Genomic DNA, 21,608 nt, shown 5'->3' on the forward strand with positions numbered 1-21,608 from the left:
ACTGTTGCATGCCCGAGCTAAGCCTAACTCATAAATACGGGCCATGCTTATAAGTCAGACTTAAACATACATGCAACCAAATACACCCCTAACGTCCTAGATGTGCATGCAACTTCTGGCACCCTACAACAACAAGGCCATCAAATAAGATGCATCCAGATTGTAGCGGGTGCTTAACGAACGGGATCTTTCCTGCAGTTGCCGGAGCTGAAGAAGCGAGTGTTCCAACCCCGCTTCTTTCTACTCTCATTAGCCACTTTGATGTGTGCCTTTCGCTAGAAACAATTCAGCACAAAATCAAAGTTCCGTTCCCTTTATCCTGAGTCTCAGGGGCGTAAGACAAATGCGTATCGAATGAAGTACAAAGCAGAAGCGGAATAAAGGACTTAACATGATTGCACGACATAGGATTGCGATTATCACAACCAAAGTTAAGCACTATGTTATTTATGGTCTACGAGTAGCAGCACTCCAAGTTTGCAGGTTGATCACATGACCATATATGCAAGCTGTCAATAGTCATTGGTAGTTTGGCAAAACCATGGAGTACTACATAGCTCAATGGAGTTGCTTATATATGAGCTTAAGACACCGCGACTGGAATAGCACCAATGAGATCACACCCATCACTAGAGAATTCAGATCAACCTGCATTGCGATTGAACAATGATCAGTGGAGACGCAAAGAATATGTTGCAGCAAATCATAAACAGAAATGTAGAAGTGAATACTTCTAGCAAAAGGAGCACAAGTACATGAGTACATGTTAGTACCAGGGAAATTCACAACAATTCACTGCAGCGTTCTAGAATTCAAGCATCAACAAGATGGCCAGTAGTCTAAAGCGTTCAGATCCACAGATGTCCACAGCACAACAATTGTGTTAAAAAAAAAGGCAACCAGTGATCAAGTTTTAAATCCCGAGCTCCCGCGCATGATATGGTGCGTTGCTCAGCCAAAAAGCTTACTACAGTGAAATGTGATCGCTAAACATGTCATCAAAAGCTGATAGCCTGGCAATCAAGCAAAGCCAGCCAGATTTATTCTGTTAGAAGGACCAGGACATTATCATAAACATGTTCAAATAGGAATAAGCTACTGAAACATGTTTGATGGTAGTCTGGTATATACCAAAAGGCGGCACACAACAATAGGGCCTAGAGCCCTCATGATGAATACAAGTGTAATTCATAACAGAGCCGTACCACCATAACAGAAGGAATACAAGATGGTACACTGATGTTGTAAGGCTCGTATCACTCTATCCAATTACTTAATCCGCATTTCAATTAACTCCAACTCACAGAATTTGCCAAAATGGCAATTGATAATTTCTGACCTACAACTCAATAGGTGATAACCTAATGATGCAGCAAATGATCGATCAGAAAATACAACTAAAGCACAGGTGGAAACTAATCCAGATTATCAGGTCAGAATAGAATCATGTAAGCAGATTCTTTTGCTAGTCTTTCAAGTTTTCACATCTATGCAATACAATGAGCCATTTTTTAAGTACCATATCCAACGAGGCTGCCAGGAATTTTTCCCCTGGAAACTAACTAGACATGATTATATATTAGTTGGTATTGCTCAAACCGTGACATGCTCTAAATTATCAGTTCATGACGTGTTTTGGGTTAACTACTTTGCTTTCTTCACAAATCTAGCCATTTAGGCTATCAGACCACCAAACAGCAGAAGGTTTCTGATGGCAAAACAATTGAAGCGGATAATTTTCCAGGTAGCCAACAAACCAGAACAACCCCCAACAAAGCTTCACTCAAACCTCTCAAATTAATATTCACAACCTGCAAATTTTATACAATGGATGGTCCTAGCAGAACATTCAGAAAAAATGGGCAGAGATTGTAGACCAAATTGTGAAGGTAAAAGCTTCAAAAAACTAAACATTCAAGTATATATATCCTCAGTAATTGCTAAAGCATTATGTGGTCAAAATAACCGTGATATGAATTGGATCACATCGACATCATGTCCCCATAAATAAGCAGTGCCAAGGTTTTAAAAAAGTAGCATGCACCAATAAATCAATTGAATTTTCATGATGGTGGAGAGTTTCTGGTATATCACGAAGCAGCTATTGAATACAATCCCAGTGGGGAAAAAAAGCACCATATGACCCTTTCTAAGTATCAGCAAAAACACCACCAAGTTAAATCCCAACAAAAATGTGACAAGCATAACTAGAGGATAAGTTAAGAGACAAAAAAAATACTTGCAACCAAAATGAACATAGCACTACTTAAGAAAAGTTCAGTAAGTCACAGCAAAAATCATAATACAATCTCAAAACATCTTTTAGCTACCATCAGCAAAATAACTCAAGCCAGGGATGCAATATTTCAATGACAGCCAAGCAGTGTACATAGTTCTCAACCCCTATTTGATTGAGACTGAGCTCTGCGTAGTTTATAGATCTTCAACTGGGCATAGAGACTCAAATTGTAGAATACTATAATCCAATGCCAAATTTGACACAAGTTATCTGCTCTCAATCACTATACGATGCCATCAAATACCCAATTTGAAATTCAGACTATACAAAAACGCAAAATATCATGCTAGCAACCAAAGAATGTACAAATGGCACCGAAATATAACCCTTCAGTGTGCTAAAAGCCTAAAAGTCGATCAGGGTTTAGCTATTCAACATAAGACAAACTCCGAAAACGATGACCGGACGAATCACTACATCACTGTGGTCCAAATCAAACCCCTCCAATTGGATATGAGAGCACGCCCCCAAATGCTGAAGAATCAACTAGCAAGTTTGACACAACAAGGTTACTTGATCTCAATCACTAACATTTCCATACGCATTTTGAAATTCAGACTACACAATAAAGAAAATTACAATATCATGTAGGAGTACATAGCACCTGAAGAATGTACAATTAAAGGCACCCAAAAATAACCCTCCTAATAACCTCAACAATAATCGATCAGAGTTCAGCTATTCATGATATGCAAACCCAGAAAACGATAAGTAGAAGAATTACTGCATCCCTGTCTCCAAATGAAATACTCCTAATCAGTAGGCCATAGAGGCATAGACTACAATATATCAAAGCACAGAGACTAAATTAGAGGAAGGGAACTGAAACTAGTACGCCGCCACGCCCAAAATTAAACCCTCACTATTAGATACTCGCGGTGATCAACCCAGGTTCTAGCTTACCCAACGGAAAAGTAGGTCCGGCGAGCAGGAACGAACAGTCTGAATCAAAGCAGAATTACCAGCAAACAATCAGGGGCAAGTAGAGGCAGGGCACCTAGTTGTAGTAGAGCTCGAGGCCCATTCCGTCGTGGATCTCGTAGTCCTTGAGGGTGATGTGGTCCTTGTAGATGTTGTACCACTTCTGGATGCGGATCTTCTCGGGCCTGGTCCCCGTCTGCGCCGCCACCAGCTTCTTGAGGTCGCCGATGGTGTCGTCCTCGTTGCACTTGACCCGCACCTTCTTCCCCAGCCGGTCGTTGAGCACCACCTCGATCATCTTCTCCCTCCTGGACTCCTCCTCCTCCTCCCCCTCCCCCTCCCTTCAACAGATTTTCGAACCCTAGCTCCCACGCCGAGACTTTGGTCTGGAGCTGTAGCGTGCTAGGAAGTCGCTCTCGAATTTTTTTTTTTTTTTTTTGAGAGAGAAGACTGCCCCAGCGCCAGCCACTTGTTTTCACGGAAACGGGCGGTTGCCGTTCGCTGAATCTACCCCGTTCATCCACAAATTCACGGTTTAGATTCAACCACAGGCCAGAGACCAAAACTCAAGCCGGTTCCTCCGAAGAATAAAATTGAGTGTACATAGGAAAAAAAATTACATGTCTAATAACCAGGCCATAAGATCAAAGCCAATCCACCATATTCATATATATCTAGATCAAAGCCTTAGCCAAGCTATCATTTTCATAAAACCAGATCATATAGATAAAATCATTATATTATTTATAATAACTCTCCCAAGCCAAGCCATAAGATTAAAAGTTGGGTTCGATAATCAGATGAGATCACGAGAGCTCCTCATATTCGTATATATATGTTTAAACCAGAACGTAGAATAATCAATAATACATCATGATTCATGACTAAGAACTCAGAACTTTTACCCATCTAAAACTCTAAATTAGTAATATAAATACCAAATTAGCACTGTAAAGTATGAACAACAAATTATCAAAAGATTAGGATGTTTCATGGGAATCATAATTCCTTCTGTTTTTATGAGAGATATTCCCGTTTGGGCTCCGGTTTTTCACTCTCGGGATAAGCCCATTACCTCATCTCATGCAACCCTAGCCCATTAAGGCCCAGACGCCCAGCGCCTACTCCTTGTGACCCTGTCTGAATGTATGTGTCTCCCTAGTCCCTCTCCCTCTCAAGTCTCTGGTCCACTCATCTCCCTAGAACGTCGCCACCATCCACTTGCCCAGGCACCAACGCTACCATGCGTTGCCACTGTCGCGCACCGGCCGCCTGCTCTCCTGTGCTCGCTGTCCACTCTCCTATGCTCGCCACCTGCCGGCCGACCGCACTCCTGCAATCGATGCCCACCGGCCGCCCGCTCTCTTGCAGTCAACGACTTGACGCTCGCCAGCCGCCCGCTCTCCTACGCGCTGCCCATCCGCATCAAGACATTCCATCGTGGATTCGCTTGTTGGTGGCCCCTTCTCAGTCGCCGTTGACAAGGGCACCAGGCCTGCGTGCCATCCTATCCGAGCCTGTGCGTGGCGCGATCGCCGGTCGTGGCCTGCAAGCGCAGGTGTGCAGCGACACCCTCCCGGCCTTCCCCACCCTGTTGCTCAGCTCGTGTATGTGTATTTGTTTGATTTTTCATATTTCAAGAATTTTCCTTCTATTGTGGATGATCTCGAGGTTCTAAAGACCATTTCTAATAAATTGATGCATGAGATGATAATTTAAATAGGATATCTCTCAATATTCACAAATGTTTCTTCATGAACATCCTATCTAAATTGCCCTCTTTTCATGCATTGCAAAATTGTAGGAGCAAGAAGAAGAAATAGCAAGTGATTCAGACGTGATGAATGATTATGAGCAGTTGTAGGCCGATAGTGATCAAAGAATGTTTATGTTCATATTTTGTTGTCATATTATTGCCGTATGTTGACGTCGTGGTGGACTAGTGGTTCAATATTATTGTGTTCAGACTTTGTGTGGTTCTATGGACACTTATACTATCATTCGCTTATGTCTTTGGTTGAGACTTATCACTTATGTTTATTGTATGCTCGAATATCGAGTTAAGACTTATGTGGTTGTATCTTCGTATCTTGTATTATTTGAGTTGAGATCCATTGCTTATGTGGTTAAACTTATACATGTCGTTGTTATGCATGGATGATGCATTTATTGTATTTTCTTATCATGTTAAACTTGTACATGTTGACATGTCTTGATGGTTTTGTGGGTCGATATTTCCGTTGTGTTTCTGAATCTCGATCGATACCAGTATTTTCCCGATCGGATTGGTTTGTTTTCGACCTTCCTATTATGTCTCGCTTCCATTTCTGTCCGGCTGAGAAAGTGTGAAAGTGAAAACGATTAGGGGGGTTTTCTGACTGTTCATATGCGTTTTCATCCCTATTATATCTACCCCGTTCATCCACAAATTCACAGTTTCGATTCAACCACAGGCCATAGACCAAAACTCAAGCTGGTTCCTCCGAGGAATAAAATTAAGTGTACACAGTTAAAAAAAAACCTGTCTAATAACCAGGCTGTAAGATCAAAGCTCATCCATCGTATTCATGTAACTAGATCAAAGCCTTAGTCAAGTCATTATATTCATATAACCAGATCATATAGATAATAATGGGTTCATGAGAGCTCCTCATATTCATATATATTCAGATCAGAACTCAGAATAATCAATAATGCATCATAATTCATGAGTCAGAACACATAACTTTTACCCGTATAAAACTCTAAATTAGCAGTGTAAATAACAAATTAGCACTATAAAGTATGAACAACAAATTATCAAAAGATTAGGATTTTTCATGGGAATCATAATTCCTTCTGTGACGAGGAAAAAGATTTGGATTTTTTTTTGTTTCCGTTGCGTTGCGCAGACGTGAAGGTTTCTGGGAAGAAGATGGCGTGTGCAATTTGCAGGGCGTAAATAACATCTATAAAGTATGAACAATAGAAGTACAGAACAAATCACCTTCAGAATCAAAACTAACACCGATGGGCACCATCGCGGCCATCGCTCTCACGTTGTCACGGCTGCGCCTTGCCAAGCTCGCGTCACCGCGCCAAGTCGCTCTTGCACTGGCACTGCCCCTGCCCTAGCCGCGCTCGTGCTGGTGTCGTGTTACCCCATCTTGTTCACGCTCGTGCCCAACACGCCGCAGCTGCCACTGCTGCCATCTCGACTCTTGCGTGCATTTGTCATTTGGGTGCTCGATTGGCTGCTTGGGTCGGCGGTGACGTAGGTGGAGTGGTGGACCATGGAGTCATGGACGTAGATGAGCGCATTGGCCACAATGATATATAGAAAGATCTGTCAGTCCCATTGCTTTCAAATTTTAACAGTAGAAACTATACAATATTATGAAACTATTCTAACAATAATCAAGTCAATTGAATTTCTGATCAAAGAGTTATAACCTTGACAAGCAGACTGTGACAGATGGTGACGAAGATAGATTAAATGCTAATTTTGCGATTATGCAAAAATTATGAAATATTAATCAACCAGAATTTTCATAACCTTACATAGATGCTTAGGATGATTTTGGATGGATCAAACTAAAATAAATTGTGTTGATTGAAGAATCCACAAAAAATCAACATTGAATGACAGAACAAAAAGCGCGGAGAAAGAATGAAATTATCAACTCGTCAACTTACAAAATTTGATACTTGTTACATGGATAACTTCACAAGATGCATCTCGACAGTATCCGTAAAAGAATCTCCATAAAAAAACTAAACATAGATGAGTTCTTCTTTTTCAAATAAAAATCGGCAAAGCTCTCTATTCCTCACTCGGTCAATACTACTATATTATTTTTATTACTGGCCAACTATCTTGTTCGCATCTGACATGGTCTCCTCGCTTGGGCTGACACCATCCCGCGCCCGCCTCCACCTGGTCTCGGCCTACCACGCGCGCCCGTCGTGTCTACTAGGCCTTACGCCCCGCGCGCCCGTACGTGGGCCGGCTACATCACATTGTTGGCGCTTCGCAGCCGCGCTCCCTAGGGATGGCAACGAGCCGACCCGAAACCTACTAGTCTCAATCTGACCCGAGCCTGAAATGAGAAACAAGCGAAAATTGACTCCAAACTCGCACCTGTTGGATGCCCGTCGGGTTTGGGATTCCATCTCCGTCCCTTCCCATGCCCAACCATCACCTCCCCAATCCCCGACCGCCTATACAAGCCCGTCCGGGCCCTCCTCCTTCCTCCACACCGCACCACCTGAGCACCATCTCATCCTCCTCAATCCCCACTGCAATCAACGATGCCCAATCGCCGGTGAGCTCCTCTTCATTTCCCCTCTCTCCTTCCTCACCGAGCAAACCCGAGCACCAACATACCTTGGCCTCGCCGTCACCGATCATCTCCTCCATCACCATAGCTATCGCCGGCCACCGATGCTATCACCGTTACCGGTCGGCTCAGATCCGCTCCACCATGGAGTAGATCAGGCCATCGCTGATCCGTTTTTCCATCTCGCCGGAGCTCCGCCACCCCTCCACCGCAATCGCCCCCTCCTCTGTCTGCCACCTCCCCTCCGCTCCATCTCTCTCCATAGTCATGATTGATTTTTTGTTGCCGGCCCATCGCAACCACCCCGCTCCCACCAGTCTACCGCCCCCGAGTGTCGACGCCGCCTTCTCCGATCAACTCAACCCCTCCGGTAGATGGGGGCGGCGCGAAGGAGGCCAGCTCGGAGGGGGACTGGCGCTCAACAATGCAAGGCTGACGGGGCGGGCGAGTCGGGTACCCACGGGTAAATATTAAACTATGCTTGCACCCGCTACATATCGGTACCCGACCCGCTATACCTGTAGGCGGGATTTAAAATCCGAGCTTGCACCTACCGAATATAGAACTCATGGGGACCCGAACCCACGAATCTGACTGCCATCCCTAGCGCTCCCGCGCACCCAGTTGTGCCAACCTCACCTTGGGTCGACTCTCCATCAGCGTGGGCCATCGCTAGCTCGTGCTCACAGCCACGCTCTCGGATGCTAGGCCAAACTGAATGCGAGATTAAATTAATTTTTTATTAAAATAAATTAAAATTTGAATCTTGCTTTTGTAATCGTTCATCTACTCTAATTATATATTTTGTACCTACACAGCCGTGTGAGTTTCCGAATGTAGGTTTGAAAGGGTCAGTCAATGACAGATACAATCGGGGCACGGACGTATTGTCCTTTCCTCATTTTTCCTGCCTAAAGGTGGTACCACAAACACGAAAGGTCGTACCTCTCGCAATCTGAAACCTGGATAACTTCTCGACGGTCAAGCTATCGCGCGCGCAGGTGCAGGTTAGCTGCAGTACCCCTTCCTTGCTGCTACTGGTATTGACCAGGAGATCAGTAGAGGTCAGTGCTAACGTCACATGTAGTGGCTCTCCACGACAAGTCAAGAGAATCCCAAGGGCTGTTTAGTTGCAAGTACTGTCAAGCTAAATATTGATTATGGTTAAAATCAAAGCAATACTAAAATTTAGTTAAAAAAAGACCGTTTAGTTCGGGATCAAGTAAAAATTTGGCAGCCTGACCAAAATTGACTGTCCAAAACTTGCCCGTAGACGAGCATAGCAAAAATTAATTCAGGCACAACCAAATTTTAGCTTGGAACTAAATACTAACCAAATCAGTTAGGCATGCTCTAGCTTCCTGATATCACAAACCAAACAGCCCTATAAAGCAGCAGGCTCATGGACTTTTAATATATATACATATACATATACATACATACATACATACATACATACATACATACATACATACATACATACATATATATATATATATATATATATATATATTCCAGTGAAAACATATATCCTCTCCAATTATCCAGTCCATATATATATGTATATATGGACATCGAGCATCCATGCTCACATAATCTTCACCTTCTTGTGATATCATCCACTCAGACTCTCCACCAGTAAACGCTAGCTCTCTCTTCTCTCCATGGCCGACGAGGGACGCCACCAACACAACAGCCACCACGACCGCCACCATTTTCTGGTGGTGGCCTACGGCGTCCAAAGCCACGTCAACCCGGGGCGCGTCCTTGCTCGCCGTCTCACGCGGCTCGGCGTCGATGGCTCCATCCTCGCCACACTCTCAGTGCCGGTCGCCATCCACCGCCGCATGTTCCCCTCACTGGACGGCGCCGAGGAGACCACCGACGGCGTCATCTCTTACGTCCCCCACTCTGATGGCATCGATGACGGCTCCATGCCCAAGGACGCCCAGGACAGGGAGCGCCGGCGCCGCGCGAGCTTCGAGAGCCTCTCCGCAGTTGTCAACCGTCTCGCCGCCCGTGGGCAGCCGGTCACGTGCGTCATGTGCACGCTGGTGCAGCCCTCCGTGCTCGACGTTGCACGGGAGCACGGCGTCCCTCTCGCCTTGTACTGGATCCAGCCGGCTATCTCTCTTGCTGCCAACTACCACTACTTCCATGGCTACGGCGAGCTCATCGCCTCCCATGCCACCGACCCGGCGTACCAGGTGAGCCTGCCCGGGCTAAGCCGTCCTCTTCGGATACGGGACTTCCCGTCCATCCTCGTCGACACGACAGGCAGCGATCTGGCCAAGGCCTTCAACGAGGTGTTCCAAGAACTGTTCGAGTACATCGACACATGGCGGCCTAAGGTCCTCGTGAACACGTTCGACGAGTTGGAGGCGACCGTGCTCAAGGACATGAAGCGGCACCTGGACGTGCTTGCCGTTGGGCCAATGGTTGGGTCCTCGACGGAAGCTCGACTCCATCTGTTTAAGCACGACGACGTCGACGAGAAGAGGTACATGGAGTGGCTTGGAGCTCAGTCGGACAAGTCCGTGGTGTATGTGTCATTTGGAAGCATATCGAAGTACACCCAGCAGCAAATGGAGGAGATCGTTCGAGGATTGCGGCAGTGTGGGCGGCCATACTTGCTGGTGGTGCGCAAGGATGGGCTCGAGGAGGGTGTAGATCATGACGACCACTGCTTGGAGGTTGTCCAAAACCAAGGGATGGTTGTGGAGTGGTGCAACCAATTGGAGGTCCTATCGCACCCTGCTGTGGGGTGCTTCCTCACGCATTGCGGCTGGAACTCAACATTAGAGGCCATAGTGTCTGGTGTGCCAATAATCGGTGTGCCAAACATGTTTGACCAGCCAACAAACGCATACTTGGTGGAAGATGAGTGGGAGATTGGCACTAGAGGAGAGCGTAACAGTGAGGGGGTTTTCACTGGGACGGAGTTGGCAAGGTGCATCGAGCTGGTCATGGGTGAATATTGTGCGAAGGCAACAGCGATAAGGGAAAGAGTAAAGGCTTTGCAAGGGATAGCACAAGAGGCAGCGGATGTGGGCGGGCCTGCTGAGAGAAATCTTCGAGATTTTGTCAAAACAATTCAAGCTCGTGGTACAGTTAATTGCGTGAACAATACTGTTTAGCGTGTCAAAACCAATTAATGGGGTCAAAGTAGAAAATTGAGCTCCATCCATTCATGGAAACGATTATATTTCTCTTGGTGCTGTTCTGTGCCACAACTTCGATCCAGACAAATTCGCTGGAAGACGGATTAGTGGACTAGGAATTTGCTCAGGGAACGAAAAAGGTTTAAGAAGAAATGTTTTTGGGTTGAGCTTGGCAAATCCCAGACCTTGGATGCATGTAGTGCACCGTTCTCTCAATAATTTTACTCATGGCTCACTTGATGTACACTCCCACTAGTCAAAAGTACCTGTCATTTTAGAGTGCATGCAACAAACAATTTAAGCTTTGACTAGAAGTATCCTTATCAATATTTTGAATGGTTGTATGGAGTAAATTTTATCTCAAAAAAGTATCTCTACAATACTATGGTTCCATTACGTTCAGCATAAATGACACCTAATTCTTATGAAAGGAGCAGTGTTATTTGGCAAATTAATATGCTTGTAACATAGTTGTGTTCGCTAAAAAAAAGTATCTTTCTATAGCTGTTTGGCCCCATCTTTCACGTGAAAGGTTAATCACACAATGTTTTTTTTTTTCAAAAGGACGATAAGAGAGTTGCCGAAATATATTAAGAGAAGATAAATAAAAAATACCAAGAGTTCAACTAACCCTTTTAAGGGCTTGACCAACATAAGACGACTAAGACTCTAGAACGACTAGACATGACCGAGCCCCAGAACAATCAAAATGAAGATACAAACCTACTACAAAGAAAAATAGCTGCCCTCTAAACCATTTTCCACGTTCGGTTTCTTTGGTCGATGTCCTCTTTTGTTTTCTACGCAACTGTGTTCGTGTCAAGACTTTGGCCTTAGAAGACCCGACGACTTCTTTCCTTCCAAATGTTCAACCAAAAAGTATATTACTCCTATGTTGAACTCCCTATGGCTCTTCTTGTTGACTTTGCGTCTTGCTTTCTACCACCATGCTCGGATATTGAACCCAACCGAACCATTGTCTGACCTTATGTCATACTTGACGCGTGAATACGCAGTCCTTCAACAAGTGCTTAGTATTTTCATTCGACGTGGCACGCAGTTTGCAGCTGTGGTAGTTTTGATCATCTATCCACCCCCTTTTCTCCAAATTGTCTGCTGTAAAATTTTTCACTTGAGTCGCCAACCATGCAAAGGTTTTGCACTTTGGCTCGGTCTTAGCCGTCCAGATTGGATGTGTTTATAGGCATTTGACTGCCCCCATGAATTGAATTCTGTGTGTGTGGTGTACACTTTGTTCGATGTCCACTTCCACCTTATTTGATCCTCTGAAGTAGGGTCAAGCTCGACCTCCTACAACGCGCTCCAAAGTTCAACGAATTGTACGAGTTCCTCCCGAGTTGTTTAGTTGCGCATGCTCCGGATCCAATTATCATCTTGTAGTTCTTTCTGTAATGTTCTGTACTTTCTCTTTGCGAGCGTGAACAAGTCTGACACAATTACTTTTGGGGCCAAGCCATTAACCCAACTATCATGCCAAAACTTGGTCTTCTCGTCATTTCCGATGGTGATTACCATGGACATCATGAACAAGTCCCTGTCTGTTTTGTCGCACGTCACTTGAAGATGTGCCCACGACCGCTGCATGTCTGTCCATTGGTACCACAACCATCTGACTTGCAAAGCTCTTGCAAATTTTTCCAGCTCCATGACTCCTAGACCTCCCAAATCTTTTGGCCTAACTATGGTGCTCCAATTGAGCAATGAATGAGCCCTAGTAACCTTTTCCGGGACTTCTCCTTTCCAAAGAAATGCCCTTCTAATGCGATCAATCTTTTTGGCGAGCCATTTCTGCAGCCGGAACACCATAAGTTGATATGTCAGTTGTGTCGAGAGAACAGATTTGACTAGAGAGTCTCTCTCGGCCAAGGAGAACAATTTGCCTTTCCAACCCTGAAATCTACCTCCAAACTTGTCGATCAATGATTGTAGGTCAACCTTTCTTAATTTCCTTGTCTGCAATGGGAGCCCCAGGTACTTACACAGGAAGGATTTGATCTGCCTTGGGAAATCAGAGAGGAGTCTGTCAATGTTAATGTTGTGGTATCTAATCGGGGAATAATTCTGTTTCAGCTAAGTTCGTAATCAGACTGGAGCATCTCCCAAAGGCCATTAGGACCTCATTTAAAGTCTTCGGCTCATGCTTGTCCGGATTGGTGAATATGGCTGCATCGTCGGCGTACAAGGAGCACCTTAGTTTGGCCTTTGCAGGTAACAACGGGTTCAAAATGCCTTTATCCTCCGCCAATCGCACTAATCTTTGCAGCGGATCAATCGCCATGATGAATAGCATGGGCAATAGTAAATCCCCTGCCTTAGGCCTTGTGCGTGAAAGATGTCTTGGTCTGGCTCCCCATTTAGTAGAATGCGAGAAGATGATGAAGCAAGTAGTTGACAGATCCAGTCATGCCATTTCTGGCCAAACCCAAGCCTATCCATCACATCTATTAGATATTGCCAATTTACCGAATCGAAAGCCTTCGATATGTCAAGCTTCACAAATAGTGATAGTCTCTTTTTCTTATGCACTTCCTTTATGATGCTCTGTACATAAACGAAGTTGTCGTGGATGCATCATTTTTTGACAAATGCGCTTTGGTTTCTTGAGGCGATCTCGTGAAGTCTTGGTGCAAGCCTATTTGCCAACAACTTGAAAATGATCTTGGAGAAACTAGTGATGAGGCTTATCGGCCTGAAATTGGACACACGTGATGCATCTATTCTTTTCAGAAGCAAACACACATTGGCATTGTTGAGGATATGCAAATTTGCGCACTTTAGATTGAAAAATGCTTTCATGCCACCAAGTCATTTTTTATTATAGACCAACATTTTGTGTAGAATAGGGCAATATACCATCAGGGCACGGTGATTTCTCCGGTGGCATTGACTTTATTATTGCAAGGGCTTCTTCCTCCTCAAATGGTTCTTCTAGCTCATCTAGCTCCATCTCTTGGTAGTTGATGGCATCACAGTTTAACAGTGGCTCCCGTTGTTTTGTCGTGCTGATATGTTCCTCGAAATACTTGTAAAGTTCTCGCACCTTTGCCTTAGCTAAGACCATGACACCTTGTTCCATTTGTAAGCTTTGAATATTGTTTTTCCTTCTTCTCACATTTGCCTTCAACTGGATTTTTTTTTAATTTCCATCGGATTTCCTAACCCATATCAGCCTCACATGCTATCTAAGCCTTGAATTTTTGATAGCCACAAGGCCCACCACCTTCCCTTTAAGGAATTTTCTAAACTCCCCTTTCTTCTGCTTGGTCCAACCTAAAGATAATCTCTTGTGCTATTGCAAAGCGTAGTCTTATGTCACCTATCGTTCTCCGCTTCCATGCTCTTAGGTCTTTCTGTAGACACATAAGCTTGACATGTGGCGCAGCAATGCTTCTTCGATTTGGACTGGTTGATCCCAGTTTTTTTGCACTATTTCCATGAAGCCTGGCATCCTAACCCAGTACAATTCAAAGCGAAATGCACCGTAGTTGCTCATGAGTAGGTTCCCAGTCAAAAATAGCTGGCAATGATCGGACCCATTTGACGACAATGCCTGCAAATGCGCATTTGGGAACAAAAACTCCCAATCTGAAGTGTGTAGACACATGTCAATACGAGTTAATGTTGGGTTTTCTTGCTGGTTTGACCATGTGAACCTTCCGCCTGTAAGCTTGAGATCATGTAAATTTAAGCTATCAATCAGGTCCTTGAAGCGCGACATCATCTGTCTATTAAGTCTTCGATTATTTTTATCTTCTTCTTTGTAAATTAGATTGAAATCCCCACACAATAGCTACTGCAATTTCATGTGTTGTTTGAGTTCCTGGATTTCGTGAAGAAATACAACCTTCTCGACGTCTTCTTACGGTCTATAGACAACCGTTATGGACCAAGACGTATTATCATGAGTCTATGCTAAGACTATGCTGCATAATTCTGCTGTTTGACAGCAAGAAATATGAGTCTGAGCAAGTAAGGAGGATCCTGCTGGAGGCTCCATGAGCAGGAAGCACTATATAGTGTTGCACAAAACAGGCCCCCAACATTTCGATCACCAACTGCTACGACCATGAGGAAATCTTTGTCTCCTGGAGGCATGTAATTGTTGCCCTTGCTGTTTTTGTTACCAGCCTGACATTTGCACATTTTGCCGACACATTCAACCCCTGTAGGTTCCAGCAAATCAAGTTACAGTTTGCTTGCGATATTGGCACCAACAGATTTCAAATCACTTACAATAACACAACGACTCTTGTTGATCACACGAGGGTACATGTGCTTCATGGTCTTGAAAACAATTTGATGGCCAGCATCATGGTTTTGCTTCCATCTTTGGATCTGCACTAGCGGTCTTAGCCTGGCAGCAGACTTGCTTGTCGGCCCAATGTCATGTACCCTTGGTACAACTTTGAACCTGACCTTAGCATTGCCTTGTGAAGCAGGACAAACACAACTAGGACTCCAAACCATAGGTAGACGCATGGGACTTCTCACAGTGTACCAAGTGATACAAACTCAATGCTGACACAAACTAGCAGAACTAGATGACATGACTAAACTTGCTGACAACTTCTAGATGACCAACCATGCTCTTCTTCAAGCTTGCTGTGGAGCTAGCGCCTCCACAGGAACCACCCTCTTGCCCTTCTTCCTCTACTATTGGCACCCTTTGTCAACTAGATCCACAATGGCCATCATGGTCGGCTGCTCCAACGGTTTGTCAAATTTCTACAAGTAAGTGTTCATCGATTCTATTTTGTCAACATTAGGTGATAAAAGAGTAAAAAGACCTAATTTCTTTGCTAGCACTTCAGTGGCAAGCTGCGTGGTATATTTGCTCTGTGTGTATCTTGATTTGAGACATTCAGTACTTCCAGATGGTGTGGACTTTTCTTCATTTGCTCGCTTTTTCATGGCCATAGGTGGCTTTAGGGAATGCGGTGGTTGTGCAATGAGGGGATCATCAAGGGGTCTAGTAACCTGCTGCATGAATGAGACTACATTCTATACCTCATTGATTCTCTCCCTCGGTTCTTCCTCAGTTGGATCCATGGTTGCATAACTGCCCTCCTCCTGCACAGACGTGATCGCTTCCTGGTATGGATTGTACATTGGAGAAGGCACCGGGGGGGCTATCGAGGCTTGGTGCTGGACCCCTCCATCCTGCAAAGACATGGTTGGCATCAATTTCATCAAACATTGGGTCATGATTTGGAATGCGGGCATGATTGCCCATGGCCTGAAGCTGCAATAGCCCCTCCCCTCTTGTATACAAACTGATTATATGGTCACCTCTGTTCCCTTGCAGCGACGAGCATATGGTGGCGACTAGGGAGGCAAACGTGACGGAGAGATGCCACCCCTTCTTTTGGATCTTGGACGCATGACGTTGAAGCACGCTCCCGGAGCGCCTGCACTCGTAGCCACCATGGTCATCAGAACCACAGACAAAACTCCTCGCGTCGCTGTAGGGCTGGGACAGCTGGGCCCAAAGCGAGCGGCTACGGTGGCGCAGGAAACCACACCGCCCACTCCCTTCCTCACCATCATCCTCTCTATCGTGGTGGCTTCTTTGACCCTAGCGGTAGTGGCAGGTCGGTGGGGCATGATTGGCCTCAACGTCTCCATCGGGGACATCGTACTCCCAATCAATAATGCGCTCCCATCTTCTGTTCCGCTCCTGTGGTGGGTTTTCTGAGAGAAAAGCAAGGTCATGGATGACCTCCACATGGAGGAAGCACATGTATGTCTGACCCCACTTGGGACCAATCGGCTCATCATGATGTATCTCTACCATTGGCAAGGGAATGGAGGTGGAAGGTAGCTCTCGCCGGCCTCTGTGATAGTGAGCCACACTATCTTTGGGATTAGGTTAGGATTGCTGCACCAGGCCCAAAGATCATAAGTACTTATTCTTTCTTTCCGCCTTGAGTGCTCCTCCACGTAGTGAATGGCACAACACTTTCCCATGACCTTTGCAGCAATGTCCTCAAATAAAGCATGGGCCGGCAGGCCCTCAATCCTAATGCGGACATGGAAGTTGAAGCTCGTTGAGTCTGCATACCTTCGTTCATTCAAAGCAACAAACCTGAAATCTCTCCCAAGGTGGAGCACACTGTGCCTCCTAACAATCTCGTCCCATATTTGCTGGTTGCTGAAAATAACAAGGAAATCCTTAGAGTGGTGCTTGACCGCCTGGCACTAATGAACCCGGATGCCGAATTCCACCGAAAACACATCAGAGAGGTGGTAAACCTCCGTTCTAGGCCTACTTCCCGACAACCAGCACACCGCCGCATGGCTGAGCAGGTGCTCCTGCCATCTAGCGACGCTGCCAGCTGCAGAGATAGCAACAACCTCCTCCAGTGGCCTCGCCGCGAGGTCGTCGGGAAAGGAGACCATGGGGGAGCTGGACCTCGCAAAAATAAACTACGCAGATATTCTCTTTCTTTCTCAATTAATGAGAGAATTTCTAGTATTTTTCTCAGATTTTTCTTATTTTATAATTATTGTGGTGGTTTTGAATACCAGTTATTGTTATAGATATATATAGATTAATTGTTTAGGAGTTACTATATATAGCACTTTGGCTAACTTCACTGTGTATATATATAACACACAAGGCATTGACATTAGGCAACCCAAACCAACACAATCTTTGCTGGAATCATCTCTAAAACACACTGCAAACAGGCCACCTTGTGATCTTCTCCAGTCCTCGCCCGCCGCCTCGCTCGCATCGACAGCTCAATCCTCGCCACTGTCTCCGTTCCTGCTGCCGCTCAGCGCCGCATGTTCCCCTCGGTTGCCTCCGCAGACAGGGCGAGACCTCCGACGAGGCCATCTCCTACGTGCCCTTCTCCGATGCACCAAGCCCAGGGACGCCGCGGACAGGGCACGCGGCCTCAACACAATGCTTCAGAGGCTCTCGGCCATCGTCTCCCGACTCCCGCCCCGCTGCCCAGGGGTGGCCCGTCACGTGCATCGTCTCCACCATGGCGATGCCCTCGGTGCTCGGCCGGCGTTGCTCGGGAACACGGCATCCCACTGGCCGTGTACTGGACCCAGCCAGCCACCGTGCTTCCCGCGCGCTTACTACCACTATTTCCACGGCTACAGCGAGCTCATCGCGGCGCACGCCTCCGACCCTGTGTAGGAGGTGAGCTTCCCGGGGTTGCAATGGAGAAATATTGTACAAAGTTTCACACTCAAACACAACCTGTGGAGTGAGAACTAAAAAGATAAAAATCTGGACGAACACTGGAGTTTCAGACAGCGACCACCATATTCCGCATCGACCCCGCGCGGGTGCAGGTGCCACGAACGGGCTCGACGAGAGTGCGGTGCGGCGGCTTGATCGACGACGAAGCAACTGCAGCAGCTGACCGGGGTGCTGGAGGTCGGCATCCTGGACGGGTCAGACTGCCTCTCGCCCGGGCCGCCTGGATGCCTGCGACAGCGCGCCGACGAGTACGTGCAGACCGTGGTGCACGTACGCACATCATCCGGATCTATCTCGGACATGGGGACGGTTGCAGCGCCGGAGCATGATGTTCTCTCTCGAGACTCCAAAATTAGTTTGTCCAAAAAGACCTTAGCCATTCCTGTTAATTGTCTGCACAAACTAATCAATAGTTTAGCATATTTTACACTGTCAGATTGGTATAGGGCTGGAAGGCAGGAGTGCGGACAGACGGCCGTACTTCCGGGTGGTGTAAGGATAGGTGTGAAGAAGAGAGGAGGAGAACTAGAGGTGTTATCGACATTAGAAGCATTGGCTCCTGGAGCGCCTATGGTTGTTGTTCCAAATTGGTCAGACCAGCCAACAGATAATGCATACCTTGTAGAGGAGGAATGGGGAGTTGGCACCAGGGCAAACCACAATGCCGAGGGAGTTCTAGTCGCGGTGGAGTTGGCACAAAGAGTGTTGGATTAGTGATGGGAGATGGTGATACAGCAATTAAGACAAGGAAGAAGGTAAATGCTATGAAAGATATGGTGCCAAGATTTCAATTTCGTTTTACAATTTTTTCGTTCATCGGAGAAAAGACTGAAATTCGTGAAATTTCATTAAAATTTCAGTTATTTTTCGCCCTATGCTATGTGGTTTTCACATGTCAGTGAAAAAAATTCAAAAAAAGCCACACACAAGACTACAAAGTTCAAAACTACAGCTTTAAAGATTTTTATCGTGAGTTTGGTAACTCGGATTGATGAAACGTTTGTGCAACACTGAATTTTAGATATAGCATTATGTCTAAAAAATTTAGGCAAATTAGAGAAGATCAGTTTTCAAAAAAAAAACTTTAGAGGTCATATCGAGGGTCTTCTGAGCCTTTTTTTTGTCAAGAAAGGTACATGTGTAAACACTATATGTTTTTAGATGCATTTTCTCGTTAGCTTTGAAAGTAGAGGTCAAACGTCGAAATCGAATTCTGTATGTAAAAGTTATGATTATTTTACTGAAAAGTGCACGGATTGAAGACACATTTTTTTTCATACGGAGTCAAAATGAAGACACACTTTATATGAAAATTATAGCTCTTGACGAGATGTACAACTTTGTAGTTGATAACTTTTTGATCTAAATCCATCTATATGCTCAAATAATTATCCAAAAATTTAAACAGGAAAGATCAAAAGAATAAATTACTCAATAACCATCAAATAAGATTGTGAGGTGAGATAGTAAGAAAGTTTCGCACGAGAGGTGAGGTTGTAAGTTCGACTCCCACAAAATGTAAGGATACATAAATTGTTGTATTTATGAGTTTGACTCCTACAAAAACCATAAGAGTCATCACAAGTAAAAAAAAAAAACCCACAGGAGCCTTGAGGGTTCATCGATAGAAAAAAAAATCGGTCAAAAAATATTAAATTTGGAACCGAATATTATTATGAGTTCTGTAGCAGTGAGTTCTGCAGTAGCATGAAAACTATTCGACCGAATGTATACAAAATAGCTCAATTCATAAATGTGGTATGTAGAAAAGTATCAAAATAAAAAAACATTTTGAACATAAATCAAACCGAACATTGGTTTTCGTAAAAGCGCAGAAGTACATCAGGTCATATCCATATGCTGAAAACAAAAAAAAAAACTCTTGATTTCCTGGAGAAATACTCGTTGCCAAGACTATGCTATATCTTATTGTATCAAGTTGAAGATGTTGACAGATTCGTTTTCCTGATGCATGCTGCCTAGATCTTGCATTCTCTTTATAAATCTTCGAAGGTTTCTTTCCATTGGCCCATCAGGAGCTACTGCCTCTTGCGCTCTCTCCTTCAGATTATTCGCATTTGCCCTTATTTGCGCCGCCTTCTCACTGTCACCCATTAAGAACTCTAGACAGCTCACAAGTTCCTCTCTTGTTAGGACCCCCTCTGCATCACGTTCTGCCCTAACACCCACACCCCATTCCTGTTCAACCAGATGTGCATTCATCGGCTGGTCTGACCAACATGGCACAGCTACCATTGGCACACCAGACGCTATGGCCTCTAACGTTGAGTTCCACCCACAGTGCGTGACGAAGCACCTTACTGATCGATGCGATAAGACCTGTAGCTGGTCACACCACTCCACCACCATCCCCTTGCCCCGATTTGCCTCCCCCAGATGGAAATCCGCCTCCTCCGCACGCCCCTCTCCGCGCACCACCCACAAGTACGGCTGCCGGCAACTCTGTAAGCCATGCAAGATCTCTTCCACTTGTCGCTTAGTATATGTGATTAAGCTACCGAATGACAAGTATACCACTGACTTCTCCTGTTGTGCGTTGAGCCACTCCATGTAGTTCTTCTCATCTTGCTTAAAGAGATGGATCTGTGCTTCACTCGCGTTTCGGCGTTGTAGTGCAGTAAGAGGAGGAATTGCGGGCCCTACAACAAATACATCCACGTATGGCTGGATTGCTTTTAGTTCTGCATCTTCCAATGCGTCAAATGTGTTCACCAGAACCATTGGCTTCTCTTGATCCATTTGTTCGAACAATTCATGCAACGCTTGGAGGATCATCTTAGACACCTCGTTGTGCGTCTTTTCAGTGAAAAAGGTCGGCATGTCACGGATTCTAAGAGGGTGTAGGCCTGGAAGGGTTACCTCATATGTCGGAGTGGTGGCATGTTGGGTGATGAGCTCCTCATGACCGTGGAAATAGTGGTAGTAGGTGGCAAGAGCGGTTGCCGGTTGGATCCAATAGACGGCGAGCCGAAGCCTGTGCTCACGAGCTACTTGAACCACTACCGGCATGCTAAGGGTGCACACCATGCAGGTGACCGGCTGGCCACTAGCTGCGAGGCTCTTGACCACAGCTGAGAGGCTTTTGAAGTTTGCTTCGCGGCGTTGCGTGCGGTCTTCTACGTCCTTGGGCCAACTTCCATCATCTTTGCCATCAGAGAAAGGGATGTAGGAGATGGCGCCGTCGCTGACCTCCTCATGAGAGTTCTCGTTGGAGGGGAACATGCGACGGTGACCGGAGATTGGAAGCGATAGAGTGACGGTGCAGCCACCAATACTAGCGAGGCGACGGGCCAGAGTACGCGCTGGGTTGAGGTGGCCTTGGATGCCGTAGGCCACCACGAGGAAGTGGCTACAAGGACCCTTCTCGCCGTTGTTGTGATCTTCATCTTTTGCAAGGGCCATCACTTCACTAGCTCCTCGTTGGTGCACTCGGTAGCTAGCTAGGTGTTGTTTCTGTTTTTGCTATCTTGTGTTTTGTGCTGGCTAATGCATATGACGATATACCAAGGTTATTAATATGTGTAGCATCACTTTATGTAAAAGTTTGGTATCGACGCAATACCATCCAAAAGTGTGCTGAAATTCCAATTCGATAGGGACGTGCATACCTAAGCAAACATTGTTGTATTCGTGGCGATAATATTTAT

At 45.5% G+C, this 21,608-nt stretch overlaps 3 protein-coding genes across 4 annotated transcripts; 1 reads left to right on the top strand and 2 right to left on the bottom strand.

The window, feature by feature from the left end:
* Nucleotides 1-416: 416 nt before the first annotated feature.
* On the bottom strand, nt 417-3,636 carry LOC133900699 (ubiquitin-like protein 5). 2 transcript variants are annotated; one of them, XM_062341912.1, is made up of 2 exons: nt 3,262-3,636; nt 417-648 (listed from the first exon to the last, which is right to left on the bottom strand). In XM_062341912.1, the coding sequence occupies exon 1, from the start codon at nt 3,516-3,518 to the stop codon at nt 3,297-3,299; it is 222 nt and encodes a 73-aa protein (XP_062197896.1). In that variant the 5' UTR covers nt 3,519-3,636; the 3' UTR covers nt 417-648; nt 3,262-3,296. The 2 variants fall into 2 exon arrangements, with proteins under 2 accessions (XP_062197896.1, XP_062197895.1); XM_062341911.1 differs by having other exon boundaries at nt 3,297-3,627.
* Nucleotides 3,637-9,090: 5,454 nt separating this feature from the next.
* Nucleotides 9,091-11,109, top strand: LOC133900731 (cyanidin 3-O-rutinoside 5-O-glucosyltransferase-like). The gene has a single exon (XM_062341955.1). It carries the CDS (start codon nt 9,204-9,206, stop codon nt 10,674-10,676), a length of 1,473 nt encoding a protein of 490 aa, XP_062197939.1. The 5' UTR covers nt 9,091-9,203; the 3' UTR covers nt 10,677-11,109.
* An 8,594-nt stretch (nt 11,110-19,703) lies between these two features.
* LOC133900694 (cyanidin 3-O-rutinoside 5-O-glucosyltransferase-like) lies at nt 19,704-21,506 on the bottom strand. Its single transcript, XM_062341906.1, has one exon. The coding sequence runs from the start codon at nt 21,361-21,363 to the stop codon at nt 19,867-19,869; it is 1,497 nt and encodes a 498-aa protein (XP_062197890.1). The 5' UTR covers nt 21,364-21,506; the 3' UTR covers nt 19,704-19,866.
* Nucleotides 21,507-21,608: the final 102 nt, after the last annotated feature.

This window comes from Phragmites australis, chromosome 19 (genome assembly GCF_958298935.1).
Source record: "Phragmites australis chromosome 19, lpPhrAust1.1, whole genome shotgun sequence".
NCBI classification, from domain to species: Eukaryota; Viridiplantae; Streptophyta; class Magnoliopsida; order Poales; family Poaceae; genus Phragmites; species Phragmites australis.

Bases quoted from the DNA above. Each gene is read 5' to 3' on its own strand.
- LOC133900731 (XM_062341955.1), top strand. From the start codon at position 9,204: ATGGCCGACGAGGGACGCCACCAACACAACAGCCACCACGACCGCCAC.
- LOC133900694 (XM_062341906.1), bottom strand. From the start codon at position 21,363: ATGGCCCTTGCAAAAGATGAAGATCACAACAACGGCGAGAAGGGTCCT.
- LOC133900699 (XM_062341912.1), bottom strand. From the start codon at position 3,518: ATGATCGAGGTGGTGCTCAACGACCGGCTGGGGAAGAAGGTGCGGGTC.